This window comes from Ranitomeya imitator, chromosome 5, assembly GCF_032444005.1.
Source record: "Ranitomeya imitator isolate aRanImi1 chromosome 5, aRanImi1.pri, whole genome shotgun sequence".
Lineage (NCBI taxonomy): Eukaryota > Metazoa > Chordata > Amphibia > Anura > Dendrobatidae > Ranitomeya > Ranitomeya imitator.
This window is the reverse complement of record NC_091286.1, coordinates 524,870,511-524,891,822: the sequence shown is the minus strand read 5'-3', so window position 1 is coordinate 524,891,822 and position 21,312 is coordinate 524,870,511. Positions and strand designations below refer to the sequence as shown.

Below are 21,312 nucleotides of genomic sequence, written 5' to 3'. Positions count from 1 at the left end.
GTGTTATTCCCCCTTAAGATGCTCCGTATAGCCACTTGCCCCATATGCCTTTGCTGCGATAAAAAAAAAAAAAAAAAAAATCACATACTCACCTCTCTTCGCTCAGGACCCCGGCACTGGCAATATTTACCTGTTCCTCGTGCGGCTCCGTCTTCAGCACTGACGTTCAGCAGAGGGCGTGCACTGACTACGTCACCGCACCCTCTGACCTGAGCGTCACAGCCAGAGGACGCTGAAGACGGAGCCGCACTGGAACGAGGAGAGGTAAATATCGCGCAGCGCTGCGCTCCCCCTCCCCGTATACTCACCTATTGCTGGCGCTGTATCCCTGCGCGTCCCTGCTTCTTCCACCGCTGGATCTTCTTCCTGTATTGAGCGGTCACAGTTACCGCACATTACAGCAATGAATATGCGGCTCCACCTCTATGGGAGGTGGAGCCGCATATTCATTACTGTAATGAGTGGTACCATGTGACCGCTCAGCACAGGAAGAATCTGCAGCGCTGGAAGAAGCAGGGACATCCAGGGACCGCACCAGCAGTAGGTAAGTATAATTAGACAGCCCCCGCCCCTCCTCCACCTGCCGACACCCGGGTATGACTCGAGTATAAGCTGAGAGGGGGACTTTCAGCCCCAAAAAATGGTCTGAAAATCTCGGCTTATACTCGAGTATATACGGTACTAGTGATGAGCGAGTGTACTTGTTGCTCGGGTTCTCCTGAGCACGCTCAGGTAACCTCTGAGTATTTGTTAGTGTTCGGAGATTTAGTTTTCATCACCGCAGCTGAATGATTTACAGCTATTAGCCAGGCTAAGTACATGTGGGGGTTGCCTGTTTGTTAGGGAATCCCCACATGTAATCAAGCTGTCTAGTAGCTATAAATCATTCAGCTGCCGCGATGAAAACTAAATCTCCGAGCAGTCAAATACTCAGAGGTCACCCGAGCTTGCTTGGGAAAACCCGAGCAACGAGTACACTCACTCACCACTAAAAATTACATATCTTAAATTCAAAAATAAGGTAGACAATGCAACGTTTCAGCCTTTGTCAAGCCAGAATACAATGATAAGATTCTGCCATATTTTTATTGTACTTCCGGCTTGATAAATGCCTATCATGGCTGAAAGATTGCATTGTCTGCCTCATTTTTGTATTGTCACTATGTAATTTTAAGGATGGCATAAAAGCTAGGTTTTATTCCAATATAAATTTTCTGGTGCCTTGGAATCGCTAGAATTTCTACCGTTTTGGACCTTGTGGGGGGTCATGCTGAGATAGCACGGAGCTAACAATGGTGCATGAGAATCTCTCACTGGATCGTTTTGCTAGAAAGTAAAGACGTTTAGGGGTACATCATGAACACTTATCGTCACAAAGGGTCATTCCATGTCAAGTGGACCAGTGGTCCCCACTCAACCTTCTCCGATTTTGCTGAAAATTTATAAGGATGTACATGTATGTTTGAAAAGAGGTTCTGTAAATTTTTAGGGCCAGATCTCAAATACATTGGGCACTGTTGACCTTTCACTGGAGGTTCCATCAAGCCTGCGGCTTCAGCTAAGTGGATTTTGCAAACTTTGGCACATAGCCATTAGAGTTCTATACTGGCTATGATGCTGAAATTTGGCATACTAGCTCAACTTTTGCTGCTAAACACGATAAAATTATTACCGGCTATGACAAAACAATATTTCGGCCGCAATTTTGTGTCAAAGTAGCTTGAAAGACGCGTTGCATAAAATTTATGCCAAACTTTGCCCATATATAACTCAAGACCAAAAAACAATAGTAACTGGTGCTTTGCCCTGTACACCAAACATCTACATGACTTTGCATTGCTGCAATATCACGGTCAAAGCATATGTATTTGTGGAAATATTCACACCCACATATGATGAAAAACTTAAAAAAAAACAAATTTTACCTATTTTTAGGTCAAATTTCTCAAAAAGGGTACCCCTAAAATATATTAATTTTGATATCATTAGAAAGAGCACATTTTTCTCTACAAGGATCATTGTTTGTTTTTTGGAGTCTCTCAGTTTAAGAAATGAAAAATGCCACTGAACATGGTGTTATTTATTAATATGCAATGAATGGTAACTGCACTATTCAAACCCTTGCGTTGGTCCATGGTGGTTTTACCACAACAAATTCCCTAAGAATTGGTGTTATAATCCTATTAAGAATTGTAATAATGCTGTTTTTCGAGAATTGACAGCCCCATAGGGGTACCCTTTTTGAGAAATTTGACCTAAAAATAGGTAAAATTCGTTTTTTTTACGTTTTTCATCATATGTGGGTGTGAATATTTGCACAAATACATATGCTTTGACCGTGATATTGCAGCAATGCAAAGTCATGTAGATGTTTGGTGTATAGGGCAAAGCACCAGTTACTATTGGTTTTTGGTCTTGAGTTATATATGGGTAAAGTTTGGCATAAATTTTATGCAACGCGTCTTTCAAGCTACTTTGACACAAAATTGCGGCCGAAATATTGTTTTGTCATAGCCGGTAATAATTTTATCGTGTTTAGCAGCAAAAGTTGAGCTAGTATGCCAAATTTCAGCATCATAGCCAGTATAGAACTCTAATGGCTATGTGCCAAAGTTTGCAAAATCCACTTAGCTGAAGCCGCAGGCTTGGTGGAACCTCCAGTGAAAGGTCAACAGTGCCCAATGTATTTGAGATCTGGCCCTAAAAATTTACAGAACCTCTTTTCAAACATACATGTACATCCTTATAAATTTTCAGCAAAATCGGAGATGGTCGAGTGGGGACGATTTTTAAAACTGGTCCACTTGATGTGGAATGACCCCAAAGTTAGGAACTGCGATTTGGACTGGCAGTGGCTTTTTTTTTTTTTATTGCTTTTTCATTACATTGTTTTTTATTTATTTCAAATATTGTGCCCACATTAGGTCATAAAAGGTAACATTTAAATACATTTATATATCTTGTTTTCCTGTAACTGGGGCTGTAATATAACCCGCACTTACAGGGCAAATCCAGCCTCCTTCTTAAACTGCTGAGCTGATCTGGGTCTAGGACCCAACATACCTTGCTCCTCCTGGCACCCAGCAATCACATGATCCCTGTGACTAGAGGAGGAAGCGCTGTTAGGGCGTCTTATACTGTATTCACAGCACTTGTTCAGCCTTGTGTATGTATAGAGACTGGAAAGGCAGAGGTGGTAATAAGCCATTTTTGCTTTCTCATTGGGGGTCCAGCATTATCTAACAGCCGGTTCCCAGCTCCACGATCTTTCAGCTACTTGCTCAGCAATGATCACCCCGATGTTTATTTCTGTTGGGTGGTCCTGAAGCAATTAAATACTCCTAATTGTTTTATTTGAGCTAAGCACATGGTCTGACCCAATACTTTGACAAGAGGGATGTGAAAAGGGGCACAATTAGCTGAGAAGTTGGATACAGCGTCAGTTGCCATACCGTGAGAGAGAGACCGATGTGACATCGATAGTATAGAGAATCAGATTACCATTAAAGCAATGACTGCTGTGACATCAATAGAAGACATTGTATTAGTGATAACAAGTCCTGTTTTGTCAATAATTTGTTAATGTAAAACATGGCGTTACAATAATACACAAGTCATTATGACATCATTGCGAGGAAACCTAGCTTGTAAGTAAAGATACATACCATTCTAACATCCGTCCAGTAGTAAGACGGATATAAAAGAAAAAAACATCACTGTATGAAATGACTATGTTCTGGCTAGATCACAGTATGTTGTGACTTTATCAGAATAGACCATGGTGTGAAAAATAGACCATAAGGGAACATAACTGATAAATGAAGTGTGATTGTGACCATAACACATCCATATGATTGGAAATAATGATCTGTGGACCCATGATAATTTGGCTCTGCACAACCCCTTCTTGGTTAAGTTTCGGTGCACATGCTTGACGCCCGCTCCATGCATTGTCTAAGAGCTGTGCTACATTGTGTAGGCTATTTCCGCACAGTTGATGCCATTTTAAAAGATTATACAAATTTCTGCTTTTAAAATGAGCCTGAAAGACAAAAAGAGCATCTTTGATTTTACATAAAATTCATCAACACACTTGCACCATTTTGAAGAAGAATTCAGTACAAAATCGGCAACAAAAACCACAAGGCAAAAATGAAAAGTCACTTTAAAAAAAGAAGAAACTATGAATTGGCACCTACATTTTGTGAAAAATCCAAACAATTTGAGGGATAGTGCATGATAAACTCACATGAAGTCTTCTGTTAAAGGGAACCTGTCACCCCGTTTTTTGAGATTGAGCTATAAATACTGTTAAATAGGGCCTGCGCTGTGTGTTCCTATAGTGTATGTAGTGTACCCCGATTCCCCATGTATGCTGAGAAATAACTTACCAAAGTCGCCGTTTTCGCCTGTCAATCAGGCTGGTCAGGTCGGGAGGGCGTGGTGACATCGCAGGTTCTTCCTCAGCTTTACGTTGGTGGCGTAGTGGCGTAGTGGTGAAGACACAGCGCGCGATCTGCGCTGTCATCCCTTTCGTCGGTGGGGGCGGCCATCTTCTTGGGGCCGCGCGTGCGCAGATCGAGTGCTCTGCTGCACGGGGCTTCAGGAAAATGGCCGCGGGATGCCGCGCGTGCGCATTAGAGATCGCGGCGGCCATTTTCCCAAAGCCGAGATGCAAACTCGGCTTTGGGAAAATGGCCGCCGCGATCTCTAATGCGCACGCGCGGCATCCCGCGGCCATTTTCCTGAAGCCCCGTGCAGCAGAGCACTCGATCTGCGCACGTGCGGCCCCAGGAAGATGGCCGCCCCCACCGACGAAAGGGATGACAGCGCAGATCACGCGCTGTGTCTTCACCACTACGCCACCAACGTAAAGCTGAGGAAGAACCAGCGATGTCACCACGCCCTCCCGACCTGACCAGCCTGATTGACAGGCGAAAACGGCGACTTTGGTAAGTTATTTCTCAGCGTACATGGGGAATCGGGGTACACTACATACACTATAGGAACACACAGCGCAGGCCCTATTTAACAGTATTTATAGCTCAATCTCAAAAAACGGGGTGACAGGTTCCCTTTAACATTCATTTTTATTATTATTATTATTATTATTTATTTATATAGCACCATTAATTCCATGGTGCTGTACATGAGAAGGGGTTACATCAAAATACAAATATCACTTACAGTAAACAAAACTAACAATGACATACTGATACAGAGGGGCGAGGACCCTGCCCTTGCGGGCTTACATTCTACAGGATTATGGGGAAGGAGACAGTAGGTCGAGGGTTGCAGTAGCTCCGATGGTGTTGAGGTGGCCGTGTGGTCATTACGGGCTGTCAGCTTTCTTGAAGAGGTGGGTTTTCAGGTTTCTTTTGAAGGATCCGAAAGTAGTGGATAACCGGATGTGTTGGGGCACAGAATTCCAGAGGATGGGGGATATTCGGGAGAAGTCTTGGAGGCGATTGAGTGAGGAGCGAATAAGCGTAGAGGAGTGGAGGAGGTCTTGGGAGGACCGGAGATTACGTGAGGGAAGATATTGAGAGATTAGTGTGGAAATATACGGAGGAGAAAGATTATGGATGGCTTTGTAGGTCAGTGTTAGTAATTTAAACTGGATACGCTGGGAAATTGGGAGCCAGTGAAGGGATTTGCAAAGAGGGAATCATTTGTGTTTGTTTTTTCTCTAGTGGCTGTTGAGCTGTCAAAAAATACAGAGTATCAACCAAGTTCAGTAATGTTGCTGGACTTCATTCAGCAGATCATGAGGTCATCCCCTCGTATGTTTGTCAATTCCATCCATGGCTCTCGGTCCCATGAAGCAGATCACAGCTGTATTGGTAGGTTGCTACTTTATAATGCAAACTTTATTTACTGATTTAAAAAATCCGTAATAGCATGGAAGATATATTCCAGTCAGCAGTCTTGGAGCCATTTTTGATGTTACATGCGACATTTGCACAATTTTAGTATGACTTACTTGTACCTCCTTTTTTTTTCTATTTCTCTAAAAAGTGTAGTATTGTTTTCTCTGTCACATAAATGACATTGCACGAAAGTTGTTTTTGATTTGTAATTTTTCAGCTTCTCAATTAATATTGCCATGTATTTTAGCGTTTTAATTAGTGATGAGCGAATATACTCGTTACTCGAGATTTCTCGAGCACGCTCGGGTGTCGTCCGAGTATTTTTTAGTGCTCGGAGATTTAGTTTTCTTCGCCGCAGCTGGATGATTTAAAGCTACTAGCCAGCTTGATTACATGTGGGGATTCCCTAGAAACCAGGCAACCCCCACATGTACTTATGCTGGCTAACAGATGTAAATCATTCAGCTGCGGCGAAGAAAACTAAATCTCCGAGCACTAAAAAATACTCGGAGGACACCCGAGCGAATATACTCGAGTAACGAGTATATTCGCTCATCACTAGTCTTAATCTGTTTCCTCACTTCCTTTTAAATGGGAGTTTGTCACCACCAAAACTGAAATTGAACTACTTAAACCTTTTATATAGGGAACTTAGTCACTATAAAATCACACTGTTACTTTAGATTTTAGTAAATGTGTTTTCCATGCGCTTGCTTTGGAGCACTGTCTGATCTGACTCGCGTGCCCTGAGCATACTGACATTTAGAGGGGCCGGGCGTCCGCATACACAGCGTCGGTGTGTCAGGGGCAGAGTTCTCATCTCTCTCTTGCAACATGCGACCACTGCGTGCAGGCGAAGAAGGGGAGATTATGCACATGCTAAAATTGTGTTCATACTCCTCTCCCTCTCCTTATCATCGGCTGCGTTGTAATTCTGTGTGCTGCAAATGGCTGCTATACACAGGAGACGGAGAAAACTCAGCCTTGCATGTACTTACACTGTCTATAGAGAAGCTCGGCCACTCTAGGATCAGTATATACAGGGCTGGTGAGTTAGATCAGACCACTCTCCAATGCAAGTTCTGCCAATCACCACAAGAAGAGGGGTGGGGTACTGTAATTGAGGGGGTGGAAAGGTGCACCAAGCCATTGGCCATGCCATGGCTGCACTGAAACCCCCTCATTTACATATGTCATAAAACAGTTTTCCTATAAAACACATTTACTAAAATCTACAACATCATTATGAATTTTTTAGGGGTTTAAACCCCTATATGATAGCCTATATAGCTTTTTTTTTTCTTCAATTTTTGTGTGATGGACTTGGAGAGACGCTGTTAAGGAGCAGTTCCTGTTCTTGGAATTGAGCCTTCATTGTATTACAAGGCCACTTTCAGATGTTTTTATGTACGTGAAAACGCAAACCATTATTTATCAGTGTTAGGTCTGTGGGTCAGTTTTTACCACCAGTGTTTCTTCAGTGATTCTAATTGATAAAATAAATAGATGACAAAGTTTCTCCTATCCAATATACTGTTAAGGTACCTTCACACTAAACGATATCGCTAGCGATCCGTGACGTTGCAGCGTCCTGGCTAGCGATATCGTTCAGTGTGACACGCAGCAGCGATCAGAATCCTGCTGTGATGTCGTTGGTCGGGGCTAGAAGGCCAGCACTTTATTTGGTGGCAGGCTCTCCCGCTGACATCGCTGAATCGGCGTGTGTGACACCGATTCAGCGATGTCTTTGCTGGTAACCAGGGTAAACATCGGGTTACTAAGCGCAGGGCCGCGCTTAGTAACCCGATATTTGCCCTGGTTACCATCCTAAAAGTAAAAAAAACAAACACTACATACTTACCTACCGCTGTCTGTCCTCGGCGCTGTGCTTTCCTGCACTCACTGTGAGCACAGCGGCCGGAAAGCAGAGCGGTGACGTCACCGCTGTGCTTTCTGGCCGTTGTGCTCACAGCCAGTACAGAGAAGCACAGCGCCGGGGACAGACAGCGGAAGGTAAGTATGTAGTGTTTGTTTTTTCTTTACTTTTAGGATGGTATCCAGGGTAAACATCAGGTTACTAAGCGCGGCCCTGCACTTAGTAACCCGATGTTTACCCTGGTTACCGGCATCGTTGGTCGCTGGAGACCGGTCTGTGTGACAGCTCTCCAGCGACCAAACAGCGACGCTGCAGCGATCCGAATCGTTGTCTGGATCGCTGCAGCGTCGTTTAGTGTGAAGGTACCTTTACACAGACCACACAGATGGCATCTAAGTGGTGTCCCTAATTTTCACTGTCCCATACAGTTATATTAGTAATTTTGATCAGTGACCCCAATCAAAACTGGACATGTTCTATCCACAGAACTTAAAATCACAGAAAATGGATGTCCGAGCGCAGCCTAAGAAGGCCATTTATTGAAATGGCCTCTATGTAATCTAACATTTCCACAACAGCAGGTGCCCAGAGATGTGATCTGACAGGCGGCCTCTTCCCCTGGCTCAATCAGTCAGTCAGCTGTTGTGGAAGCCAGGAACATGTAGAGATGAGTGATGAGCGAGTGTACTTGTTGCTCGGGTTTTCTTGAGCACGCTCGGGTGACCTCCGAGTATTTGATGTAACAACTCTGCTGGCATCACAGCATGGCCTCACATCTCTCACACAATCTTACCCACTGCTCCAGACCATGATGTGCTCTCTCTTTAATGCCAGCTCCATGTTCTGTGTGTTTGCTCTCTGCATGCCTCATGGCTATGTGTATAGGGGGCCGGCGCCTGAACTCTCTGGTTCTTATAGGAATCAGGTGCACCTGTCCAATCAGTTCCTGACCAATTACCAAGAGGCCTCCTGTATATAGTGCAGCTCCACCCTGTGGTCTGGGCCTGTGCAATGTGTTAGCTCAGTTAGTGTTTAGCTGCTGAGTTTGCCTGGCCTTGCTCTGAGTTACTCCCTCTGAGCTTTTCTCTGTGCTTTTGCCTTGTTCTTGTAGTCCGCCCTCCAGGAGGCAGAATATCCTGGTCCCTGTGTCTTTGTCCCTGTGTCTTGTTTTATTGCCTTGTCTGTACTTTGTCTTTTCTCGGTCTCCTTTTCTGTGGCTTCCTTCCCTGCTTTCTTTCCTTGTGTTTTCTGTCTGCTTACACTCCGCACTCAGACCTTGCTTCGCCCTCCCCGGCTTTGCTCTGTGGCTCCGCTCTTTGCGGTTCTATCTGGCTCCGCTCTTTGCGGTACTATCTGGCTCCGCCTCCTGTGTTTCTGCACTTGGCTCTGTCTCTGCTTTTGGCTCCGCCTCCAGCGTCTCCGCTCTTGGCTCCGCCTCCAGCGTCTCCGCTCTTGGCTCCGCCTCCAGCGTCTCCGCTCTTGGCTCCGCCTCCAGCGTCTCCGCCTCCAGCGTCTCCGCTCTTGGCTCCGCCTCCAGCGTCTCCGCTCTTGGCTCCGCCTCCAGCGTCTCCGCCTCTTGCGGCTCCGCCCTTGGCTCTGCCTTCTCCTTCTCTTCTCTTAGTTCCACCTTCTACTTGTTACTTGGTCCTCCTGTGTGAACAGGTCCCTACCTGTTCCTTCATTCTCCTTTCCTTCTGGCTTGTTTCCGTACCTGCATCTTGTGTGTACAGGTCCCTACCTGTTCCTTCATCACACTCACAATAGGACTGCACTCGGGTGTCATCTGAGTGCAGCCTGATTCATAGACCACATCAACCAGTCCTGTGTATCCTGTGTTCCTGCCAGTCCTGCCGTTCCTGCCCTGCCTTCCAGTCCTGTGTTCTCTGCAGTGCCTCCCAATCCTGTGTTCCTACCAGTCCTGCCGTTCCTGCCCTGCCTTCCAGTCCTGTGTTCTCTGCAGTGCCTCCCAATCCTGTGTTCCTACCAGTCCTGCCGTTCCTGCCCTGCCTTCCAGTCCTGTGTTCCTGCTGTCCTAGCCAGTCCTGTTTCCTGCGGTGTCTCTGCCAGCCCTGAGTTCTCTGCCGTGTCTCTGCCAGTCCTGTCTCAGCCGTGCCAGCCTACTCGTCTGTGTTCCAGCCGTGCTCTTCTGCCAGTCCTGCCTAATGCCCGCACCAATCCAGGTGTTCCTGTCTCCCAAGTGGGATCAGCAACCACAGCCAGACACCACCCTGGAGTAGCACCTGGCAGCTGCCTGCTGCACAAGCCTGACCTCACCATCAGAGGCTCCAGTGAAAACCCAGGCAGCTGTCATAGTCACGCCCCTTCCAGGGTAGTCTGGTTTGTGGCTCAGTGGGGCCACAAACCCCCCGAGCTCACGCCCACCAGTCAGGGCGTGAGCGTGACATTTGACTGCTCGGAGATTTAGTTTTCATTGCCTCAGCAGCATGATTTACAGCTACTAGACAGCTTGATTACATGTGGGGATTCCCTAGCAACCAGGCAACCCCCACATGTACTCAGCCTGGCTAATAGCTGTAAATCATTCAGCTGCGGCGATGAAAACTAAATCTCCGAACACTAACAAATATTCGGAGGTTCCCCGAGCGTGCTCAGGAGAACCCGAGCAACAAGTACACATAGGCTGAACTGGATGGACAAATGTCTTTTTTCGGCCTTACTAACTATGTTACTATGTTACACGCGCTCATCACTAGTAGAGATATTATCTAATGCATTTCTATTAGTAATTCCAGTGACCACCTTGATGAGCTATAAGAGCAGGAAATGCTCTGGTTAATTAGTCTTATAAACCTCCCTTTTACATGCCCATTTCTCCGTTATGTATTCCATAGGTGCTTGTACTTTATGGGTGGCTGGCTGTGGACAATCTGCTCGCTCTGATCCTCCTGCCACATACTCATGATTCATACATTATTATTGTGAAGGCCGTATTGACAGCAGTGAGATTGACTGGCCTATAAAAATAATTCCGTCCTTTCCCCTTCTTCTAGCTTAATCTATCAAAAGGCTATCAAATATACAAATTGACTAGTGGGGAAAAAAATAGTTTTCTGAAAGAGAAATACTCTGCTGTAGACGCAACATGGAAGCACGTAGGTCAGCATAAGAGCTGTGGACTCCAAAAGACTAGAATATTTTCAATCACAGATACATTGGATAAAGTTAACTTTATAAGGGTGTACATTGCATGTACTCTAACCACGCATGACACTGAAGTCCCCAATGTGTTTTCTTCCTACCAGAGTTCAGCAATTGGATAATCACCAGGCTTCTCCGGATTGCTGCTACCCCAAGCTGCAAACCCTTACACAAGAAAATTGCTGGCGTCTTACATTCGCTGCTGTTCCTTTTCAGAAATAAAAGTCCATCTGTGTTTGGCAAACTTACAAGTGATTTTCTGCATCTATTTGAAGATCTCATTCATTTGCACAAAGAAAGCTTGGCGGGGTCTGCAGAGTGGCCGTCATCTTTCAGCAGGTTCTTATGCATTGGTATGGAGAGCCAGGCAAATCTGAGGCCCGCTCCTTTTCAATTGACGAATTTACAGCAAGTGGAGTCACTAGAAACAACCATGTTAATGGTCCTGACTGACTATGTTGCTGACATCTCTGCTTTTTATTTTCAAAGACAGGACCTGGTCCTTTGGGGGATTGGATGTTCTTTGTTAGACTACGGGGGTTCAGAGCTGAAAGTGTTGGCATTACATTTTGTAAAGGAGCTCATCATTTTGGGAGGACCACCAGAGCAGGCTGCACACCTTTTCTTCACTGTATTTTTTGGGATGCTGGCGTATATTAATGACATGGATGTAGACGAACAATTGTTATTTGACGTTCCACTACTGGATGTAGTGAAGGTTTTGTTTCCTCCTGAGCCGGAGTCGTATGTAAACATACAACCTGTCTACCTTAATATTCTGCTGAACAAGCTAGCACTTATGTTTGAAGGTGGTATCTTGAAGGTTGTCCAGTCAGGCACATTAAGAGAAGCACTTTGTCGTATAGTAGAGTACTTTCTGACCATTGTACCTCCAGGTTATGAATCTGCTAATGAGGTCCGCAGTGATCATGTCCGTCGTATCTGCAAGGCCTTTGTTGATGTCCTAGGAAATCAGAGTCAGCAAATGGTAAGAAATGTTATTACTGTAAGGCAAGGCTCCAGGCATATTTGTTACAATGCTTGTCTCCGCTTGCATTGTCTTCAGGAGCACACTGCTCCCCAGCCTCCTGAGTTACTGCTTGTCGGGGGGTTTGGTGCGCTCCTGACTGATAGATCGGGCCAGCAGTATGGTCGCATGTCTGGCCTGAATTGTACGCAACTGCTCCTAAATGAAGCAGCTGTATCTCTAGCATGAGAAGAGTGCAAGGGCTGGATCCAGCCAGCTGCAGAGCCGCACTTACAAGCTTTAGAGCAAAGAGCTTGTAAGAGCTGCACTCCTTACACAGGAGAGTGGCCACCACTGATAGACTGCAGAGGTGGTCAGTAACCTAGGCAATGAGCAGTAAACAATAAAACTTCCTTCTTAGGAGTAGAGAGGATTTTTAATAAGAAAAAAATACTAAAAGTCTTTACAAACACTTTCCAATTTTACTCACTCAAGATCTTGAGAATTATCTTAAATCATTCTTATATCAGCCATATAGAATAAAATATACACAGATAACGGTCATATAGAATGAAATGTATACAAATATAGGTCATTTAGAATAATGTACACGTGTTGGTCATAGCATGATGTATACACATACTTTTCACATAGGTTAATGTATACACCTACGTACTTGTCACAGGATAATGTATACACATGTCTGTCACATAGGATAATGCATAACGTATACACAAATTGGTCACATAGGTTAATGTATACATGTCTGTCACATAGGATAATGCATAACGTATACACAAATTGGTCACATAGGTTAATGTATACATGTACGCGTCATATAGGTTAATGTATACACGTACGCGTCATATAGGTTAATGTCGGTCACATAGGATAAATGGATACACAAATTATAATGAAATACAAGCATTACTGGGAGGGCTAGTCGGGTCTTTATTGATTGCGCTTTATTTTATATTGGTCATTAATGATTTTATGTGTGTTTGCTCTTCTCTCAGTACTTGCTGGCCTCTATGTATGTGGCTCTACAGAAGGAAAGAGAGGACTTCCTCCATCAGCTGCAGACCCCTACACTGCCGCCCAGCTCGTCTGAAGGTGGCGGGAGCAGCAGTGATGAGATTCAGGAGAAGAGGCCTCGCTTAAGTTTAACAGCAAAAACGCAGAAGAAACCTGGCCGGCCTGGCATGTAATTGTCATCACATTCATAGCATTGCTTTTTTTTAACCTTATTTTTTTAGTCCATAGGAGACTTGAATTTGCTGATGCTCGTGCATACTGGTGACCAATTCAACTTAAATACACTATCAGAAAATCATGGCAGCATTGCCACTGTTTTTAGAGACAGATGCTGGCTCTGTTACTGTACCTGAGCTCGAGAGCCTCCTCTCCACATGTGGACCCTAGTGCCAACATGTAGTCACATCCTTCTGTGCAAAAGGTTTAATGGTAACCACAGACAGAATGGAATCTAGATGCTCCCTCATTATAGAAAGTTAATTTTATTACTGTCACTGGTTCGGAAACCAAGAGCACAAAAAAAGGCAACTCCCACTTCCTCCATCATTATGGTTTCCTGTCCTTTGGATGCAGGAGCATTGAGCACACGGGTGGAGCAGTGAGTACAGGTGCCCAGATGGGTGCTGAAATATTAATATCATTTTGGGAGAATCTACATTTAATGCTTCAATACCTAATTACAGTACAGACCAAAAGTTTGGACACACCTCATTTAACCCCTTCCCGACCTGTGACACAGCGTATGCGTCATGAAAGTCGGTGCCAATCCGACCTGTGACGCATATGCTGTGTCACAGAAAGATCGCGTCCCTGCAGGCCGGGTGAAAGGGTTAACTCCCATTTCACCCGATCTGCAGGGACAGGGGGAGTGGTAGTTTAGCCCAGGGGGGGTGGCTTCACCCCCTCGTGGCTACGATCGCTCTGATTGGCTGTTGAAAGTGAAACTGCCAATCAGAGCGATTTGTAATATTTCACCTAAAAAAATGGTGAAATATTACAATCCAGCCATGGCCGATGCTGCAATATCATCGGCCATGGCTGGAAATACTAATGTGCCCCCACCCCACCCCTCCGATCGCCCCCCCAGCCCCCCGATCTGTGGCCCGCTCCCCTCCGTCCTGTGCTCCGCTCCCCCGTCCTCCTGTCCGCTCCCCCGTGCTCCAATCACACCCCCCCGTGCTCCAATCAAACCCCCCCGCACTCCGATCCCCCCCCGTGCTCCGAACCACCCCCCCTGCACACCGATCCCCCCCCCCTGCACACCGATCCACCCGCCCGCACACCGATCACTCTCCCCCATGCTCCGATCCCTCCCCCCCCGTGCTCCGACGCCCCCCCGTGCCCTGATCTCCCCCCCCTGTGCCCTGATCTCCCCCCCTTATACTTACCGATCCTGGCGGGGTCCGTCAGTCTTCTTCCCCGAGCGCCGCCATGTTCCAAAATGGCGGGCGCATGCGCAGTGCGCCCGCCGAATCTGCCGGCCGGCAGATTCGTTCCAATGTGAATTTTGATCACTGTGATATAATCTATCACAGTGGTCAAAATAAAAAAACAGTAAATGACCCCCCCCATTTGTCCCCCATAGATAGGGACAATAATAAAATAAAGAATTTTTTTTTTTTTTCACTAAGGTTGGAGTTAGAACTAGGGTTAGGGTTAGGGTTAGGGGTAGGGTTAGGGGTAGGGTTAGGGTTAGGGGTAGGGTTAGGGGTAGGGGTAGGGTTAGGGGTAGGGTTAGGGGTAGGGGTAGGGTTAGGGGTAGGGTTAGGGTTAGGGTTTCGGTATGTGCACACGTATTCTGGTCCTCTGCGGATTTTTCTGCAGCGGATTTGATAAATCCGCAGTGCTAAACCGCTGCGGATTTATGGCAGATTTACCGCGGTTTTTCTGCGCATTTCACTGCGGTTTTACAACTGCGATTTTCTATTGGAGCAGTTGTAAAACCGCTGTGGAATCCGCAGAAAGAAGTGACATGCTGCGGAATGTAAACCGCTGCGTTTCCGTGCAGTTTTTCCGCAGCATGTGTACAGCGATTTTTGTTTCCCATAGGTTTACATTGAAATGTAAACTCATGGGAAACTGCTGCGGATCCGCAGCGTTTTCCAAAGCGTGTGCACATACCTTTAGAATTAGGCTATGTGCACACGGTGCGGATTTGGCTGCGGATCCGCAGCGGATTGGCCGCTGCGGATCCGCAGCAGTGTTCCATCAGGTTTACAGTACCATGTAAACCTATGGAAAACCAAATCCGCTGTGCCCATGGTGCGGAAAATACCGCACGGAAACGCTGCGTTGTATTTTCCGCAGCATGTCAATTCTTTGTGCGGATTCCGCAGCGTTTTACACCTATTCCTCAATAGGAATCCGCAGGTGAAATCCGCAGGTAAAACGCAGTGCCTTTTACCCGCGGATTTTTCAAAAATGGTGCGGAAAAATCTCACACGAATCCGCAACGTGGGTACATAGCCTTAGGGTTAGGGTTGGGTTGGAATTAGGGTTGTGGTTAGGGTTAGGGGTGTGTTGGGGTTAGGGTTGTGGTTAGGGGTGTGTTGCGGTTAGGGTTGTGGTTAGGGTTACGGCTACAGTTGGGATAAGGGTTAGGGGTGTGTTGGCGTAAGAATTGAGGGGTTTCCACTGTTTAGGCACATCAGGGGGTCTCCAAACGCAACATGGCGCCACCATTGATTCCAGCCAATCTTTTATTCAAAAAGTCAAATGGTGCTCCTTCCCTTCCGAGCCCCGACGTGTGCCCAAACAGTGGTTTACCCCCACATATGGGGTATCAGTGTACTCAGGACAAACTGGGCAACAATTACTGGGGTCCAATTTCTCCTGTTACCCTTGAGAAAATAAAAAATTGCTTGCTAAAACATCATTTTTGAGGAAAGTAAAATGATTTTTTATTTTCACGGCTCTGCGTTGTAAACGTCTGTGAAGCACTTGGGGGTTCAAAGTGCTCACCACATATCTAGATAAGTTCCTTGGGGGGTCTAGTTTCCAAAATGGGGTCACTTGTGGGGGGTTTCTACTGTTTAGGCACACCAGGGGCTCTGCAAACGCAACGTGACGCCCGCAGACCATTCCATCAAAGTCTGCATTTCAAAACGTCACTACTTGACTTCCGAGCCCCGACATGTGCCCAAACAGTGGTTTACCCCCACATATGGGGTATCAGCGTACTCAGGACAAACTGGGCAACAATTACTGGGGTCCAATTTCTCCTGTTACCCTTGAGAAAATAAAAAATTGCTTGCTAAAACATCATTTTTGAGGAAAGAAAAATGATTTTTTATTTTCACGGCTCTGCGTTGTAAACGTCTGTGAAGCACTTGGGGGTTCAAAGTGCTCACCACATATCTAGATAAGTTCCTTGGGGGGTCTAGTTTCCAAAATGGGGTCACTTGTGGGGGGTTTCTACTGTTTAGGCACACCAGGGGCTCTGCAAACGCAACGTGACGCCCGCAGACCATTCCATCAAAGTCTGCATTTCAAAAGTCACTACTTCCCTTCTGAGCCCCGACGTGTGCCCAAACAGTGGTTTACCCCCACATATGGGGTATCAGCGTACTCAGGAGAAACTGGACAACAACTTTTGGGGTCCAATTTCTCCTGTAACCCTTGGGAAAATAAAAAATTCTGGGCTAAAAAATTATTTTTGAGGAAAGAAAACGTATTTATTATTTTCACTGCTCTGTGTTATAAACTTCTGTGAAGCACTTGGGGGTTCAAAGTGCTCACCTCACATCTAGATAAGTTCCTTTCGGGGTCTAGTTTCTAAAATGGGGTCACTTGTGGGGGGTTTCTACTGTTTAGCCACATCAGGGGCTCTGCAAACGCAACGTAACGCCCGCAGAGCATTCCATCAAAGTCTGCATTTCAAAATGTCACTACTTGACTTTCGAGCCCCGACATGTGCCCAAACTGTGGTTTACCCCCACATATGGGGTATCAGCGTACTCAGGAGAAACTGTACAACAACTTTTGGGGTCAAATTTCTCCTGTTACCCTTGGGAAAATAATAAATTGCAGGCTAAAAGATCATTTTAGAGAAAATAAAATTTTTATTTTATTTTCATGGCTCTGCGTTATAAACTTCTGTGAAGCACTTGGAAGTTCAAAGTCCTCACCACACATCTAGATTAGTTCCTTTGGGGGTCTAGTTTCCAAAATGGGGTCATATGTGGGGGATCTCCAATGTTTAGGCACACAGGGGCTCTCCAAACGTGACATGGTGTCCGCTAATGATTGGAGCTAATTTTCCATTTAAAAAGCCAATTGGCGTGCCTTCCCTTCCGAGCCCTGCCGTGCGCCCAAACAGTGGTTTACCCCCACATATGGGGTATCAGCGTACTCAGGACAAACTGGACAACAACATTTGCGGTCCAATTTCTCCTATTACCCTTGGCAAAATAGGAAATTCCAGGCTAAAAATCATTTTTGAGGAAAGAAAAATTATTTTTTATTTTCATGGCTCTGCATTATAAACTTCTGTGAAGCACCTGGGGGTTTAAAGTGCTCAATATGCATCTAGATAAGTTCCTTGGGGGGTCTAGTTTCCAAAATGGGGTCACTTGTGGGGGAGCTCCAATGCATAGGCACACAGGGGCTCTCTAAACGCGACATGGTGTCCGCTAACAATTGGAGCTAATTTTCCATTCAAAAAGTCAAATGGCGCGCCTTCCCTTCCGAGCCCTGCCGTGTGCCCAAACAGTGGTTTACCCCCACATATGAGGTATCGGCGTACTCTGGAGAAATTGCCCAACAAATTTTAGGATTCATTTTATCCTATTGCCCATGTGAAAATGAAAAACTGAGGCGAAAAGAATTTTTTTGTGAAAAAAAAAAAGTACTTTTTCATTTTTACAGATCAATTTGTGAAGCACCTGAGGGTTTAAAGTGCTCAATATGCATCTAGATAAGTTCCTTGGGGGGTCTAGTTTCCAAAATGGGGTCATTTGTGGGGGAGCTCCAATGTTTAGGCACACGGGGGCTCTCCAAACACGACATGGTGTCCGCTAACGATGGAGATAATTTTTCATTCAAAGAGTCAAATGGCGCTCCTTCCCTTCCGAACCTTACCATGTGCCCAAACAGTGGTTTACCTCCACATGTGAGGTATCGGTGTACTCATGAGAAATTGCCCAACAAATTTTAGGATCCATTTTATCCTGTTGCCCATGTGAAAATGAAAAAAATTGAGGCTAAAAGAATTTTTTTGTGAAAAAAAAGTACTTTTTCATTTTTACGGATCAATTTGTGAAGCCCCCGGGGGTTCAAAGTTCTCACTATGCATCTAGATAAGTTCCTTGGGGCGTCTAGTTTCCAAAATGGGGTCACGTGTGGGGGAGCTCCAATTTTTAGGCACACGGGGGCTCTCCAAACGTGACATGGTGTCCGCTAAAGAGTGGAGCCAATTTTTCATTCAAAAAGTCAAATGGCGCTCCTTCCCTTCCAAGCCCTGCCGTGCGCCCAAACATTGGTTTACCCCCACATATGAGGTATCAGCGTACTCAGGACAAATTGGACAACAACTTTCGTGGTTCAGTTTCTCCTTGTACCATTGGGAAAATAAAAAAAATGTTGCTAAAAGATAATTTTTGTGACTAAAAAGTTAAATGTTCATTTTTTCCTTCCATGTTGCTTCTGCTGCTGTGAAGCACCTGAAGGGTTAAAAAACTTCTGGAATGTGGGTTTGAGTACCTTGAGGGGTGCATTTTTTAGAATGGTGTCACTTTTGGGTATTTTCATCCATATAGACCCCTCAAACTGACTTCAAATGTGAGGTGGTCCCTAAAAAAAATGGTTTTGTAAATTTCGTTGTAAAAATGAGAAATCGCTGGTCAAATTTTAACTCTTATAACTTCCTAGCAAAAAAAAATGTTGTTTCCAAAATTGTGCTGGTGTAAAGTATACATGTGGGAAATGTTATTTATTAACTATTTTGTGTCACATAACTCTCTGGTTTAACAGAATAAAAATTCAAAATGTGAAAATTGCGAAATTTTCAAAATTTTCGCCAAATTTCCGTTTTTATCACAAATAAACGCAGAATTTATTGACCTAAATTTACCACTAACATGAAGCCCAATATGTCACGAAAAAACAATCTCAGAACCGCTAGGATCCGTTGAAGCGTTCCTGAGTTATTACCTCATAAAGGGACACTGGTCAGAATTGCAAAAAACGGCCAGGTCATTAAGGTCAAAATAGGCTGGGTCATGAAGGGGTTAAAGATGTTTCTGTATTTTCATGACTATGAAAATTGTACATTCACACTGAAGGCATCAAAACTAAGAATTAACACATGTGGAATTATATACATAACATAAAAGTTCGAAACAACTGAAATTATGTCTCATATTCTAGGTTCTTCAAAGTAGCCACCTTTTGCTTTGATGACTCCTTTGCACACTCTTTGCATTCTCTTGATGAGCTTCAAAAATCTTTAAATGAGAAGGTGTGTCCAAACTTTTGGTCTGTACTGTATGTTTGATGTCTGGCTTGGGGCCTTGTGATTCTCGCATGTCTAGCAGCCTGTCATTTCTTGTTTGGCCTGCGGCCTGGCGTTTAGCTTTGCGGCCTGGCATCTCTCGTTTTCATGCTGTGGCTTAGTTGGTTAAAGCACTTGTCTTGTCAACAGAACCTGTGTTCGAAAATCAGTAGTGTTTGGCCTTGTGTCTTGTATGTTGGGCCGTCTGGCCTCCTGTCTAGTGTGTTGAACCTCCGCCTCATGTCTTGTTTTGTGTGTTGGGCCTGCTGCCCCATGTCTGATGCGTTGGGCCTGCCACCCCATGTCTCATGTTTTGCCTGCCTGAAGGTTTTCCGGACGTTTCGTAGTTGTTGAATAGCCTGCCACCTAAGGTCTAGGGATCTCTTCGGCTGCCTTTGCCTCACTGGTGGGACTTCATGTGGCCTTTGGTGGAGTATGACGTTCAGTGGAATGTGCATCTTTTGGGGGCTGTGCCTTTTTGCCTGGTTATCCGGCCGACTTAGGGCTTGTAGTTATGTTTTCACTACTGTCTCAAAGCTTCATTACCCTTTACTATCGCTCCTGCTGGTATTGGTAAGGATTACTTTTGGATCATACCGTCGGTCTGTGGTGATTCTATTAAACAATAAGGAAGGGGGCCTTAATAAAATACAGTCTTGAGGGTAGCTGCTGAGTCCAACAGATTTCCATTCAATCCCTCATACTTGGGTGGAATATTGAACTGGTCTGCATTTAACATCTATGTCTCAGTTATGCTTCTAGTTAAAGTTGGTCATGGTTGTCATAACCCAAATGAAATTATTGTAAGTACATTTAATCTTTGGTGTCTGGAGTTAAAATTTTGGCTGTTTGGCATTTAAGTTAGTTAATCACTTAGGTTATCCTTCTAGTGGGATTTGTAGCTTCTGCATTGCTAATCTGATTAATACCAGTTTAAGTCCAGTTGATCCTCCCAGTCTGGTGTTATAAAATGGACTGCTAAGCATTTATGTTGATAAATATTTACATTTCAGTTTACCATCCTAGTTGAAGTTGCAAGATGGTAAAGGCTGCTCTAAGCTGAATAAAACCATCGTAAATCCAGTTGGGCTCCTACTTGCAGTTGTAAAATGGCCTTGTGGACACTAGGGCCCCTTTCACACATCCGTTTTTTGCCATCAGTCGCAATCTGTCGAATTTTGAAAAAAAACGGATCTGTCGCAGATTGTGAAAAACTGATGCGACAGATCCGTTTTTTCACCGGATCCGACTAGCTGATGTCGCTAATTGGATCCTAAAAAAATCGGAGCGTGCTCAGTTTAAAAAAATGGAATCCATCATTTGACGGATCCGGCTCCATAGGCTTCCATTCTAGCAAACGATGGATGGCAACGGTCGCTGTCCGTTTTTTAGACAGACACAAAAAACTTTACTATGTCCGTTGTCTCCGGCTGCCGGACAAACAATTTTCGACAGATCCGGCGAACGGTGGATGAAACGTGAGGCCATCCGTCGCTAATACAAGTCTATGAGAAAAACGGGTCATGTGGCATCAGTCGCCGGATCTTTTTTTTTTTTTAAATTCGACGGATTGCGACTTATGGCAAAAAACTGATGTGTGAAAAGGGGACTTAGTGATTAAACTCTCAATGCCCCAATCTACCCTACTGGTATAGAATGATTAGATGAATTTGATTGTGCCAAGTCGAGCAGCACTATACAGGTCTGCATTCCTAATGGAGGTGCAAGTTGAACTCTCCGATGTGTGGCTGATGAATCCTCAATTTCCCCAATCTGTTATGGAGTGGTAAGACGGATGTGATTGTGCCAGGTCTGGGGGCACTGTACCCGTCTGCACTTCTAATGGAGGTGCGAGTTGGACTCACCGGTATGGGGCAGAGAAACCAACAATATCCCAGTCTACCCTCCTAATTGG

At 45.1% G+C, this 21,312-nt stretch overlaps 1 protein-coding gene across 2 annotated transcripts in view; it reads left to right on the top strand.

Moving 5' to 3' along the window:
• The window catches only part of ATR (ATR serine/threonine kinase), a 251,380-nt gene that overhangs the window by 14,850 nt on the left and 215,218 nt on the right, over nt 1-21,312 (top strand). For both annotated transcript variants that reach the window (XM_069727562.1, XM_069727561.1), the window contains exons 3-5: nt 5,694-5,843; nt 11,010-11,893; nt 12,889-13,076. In XM_069727562.1, coding sequence (XP_069583663.1) covers nt 5,694-5,843; nt 11,010-11,893; nt 12,889-13,076 — 1,222 coding nt within the window. The remainder of the gene's footprint in view (nt 1-5,693; nt 5,844-11,009; nt 11,894-12,888; nt 13,077-21,312) is intronic.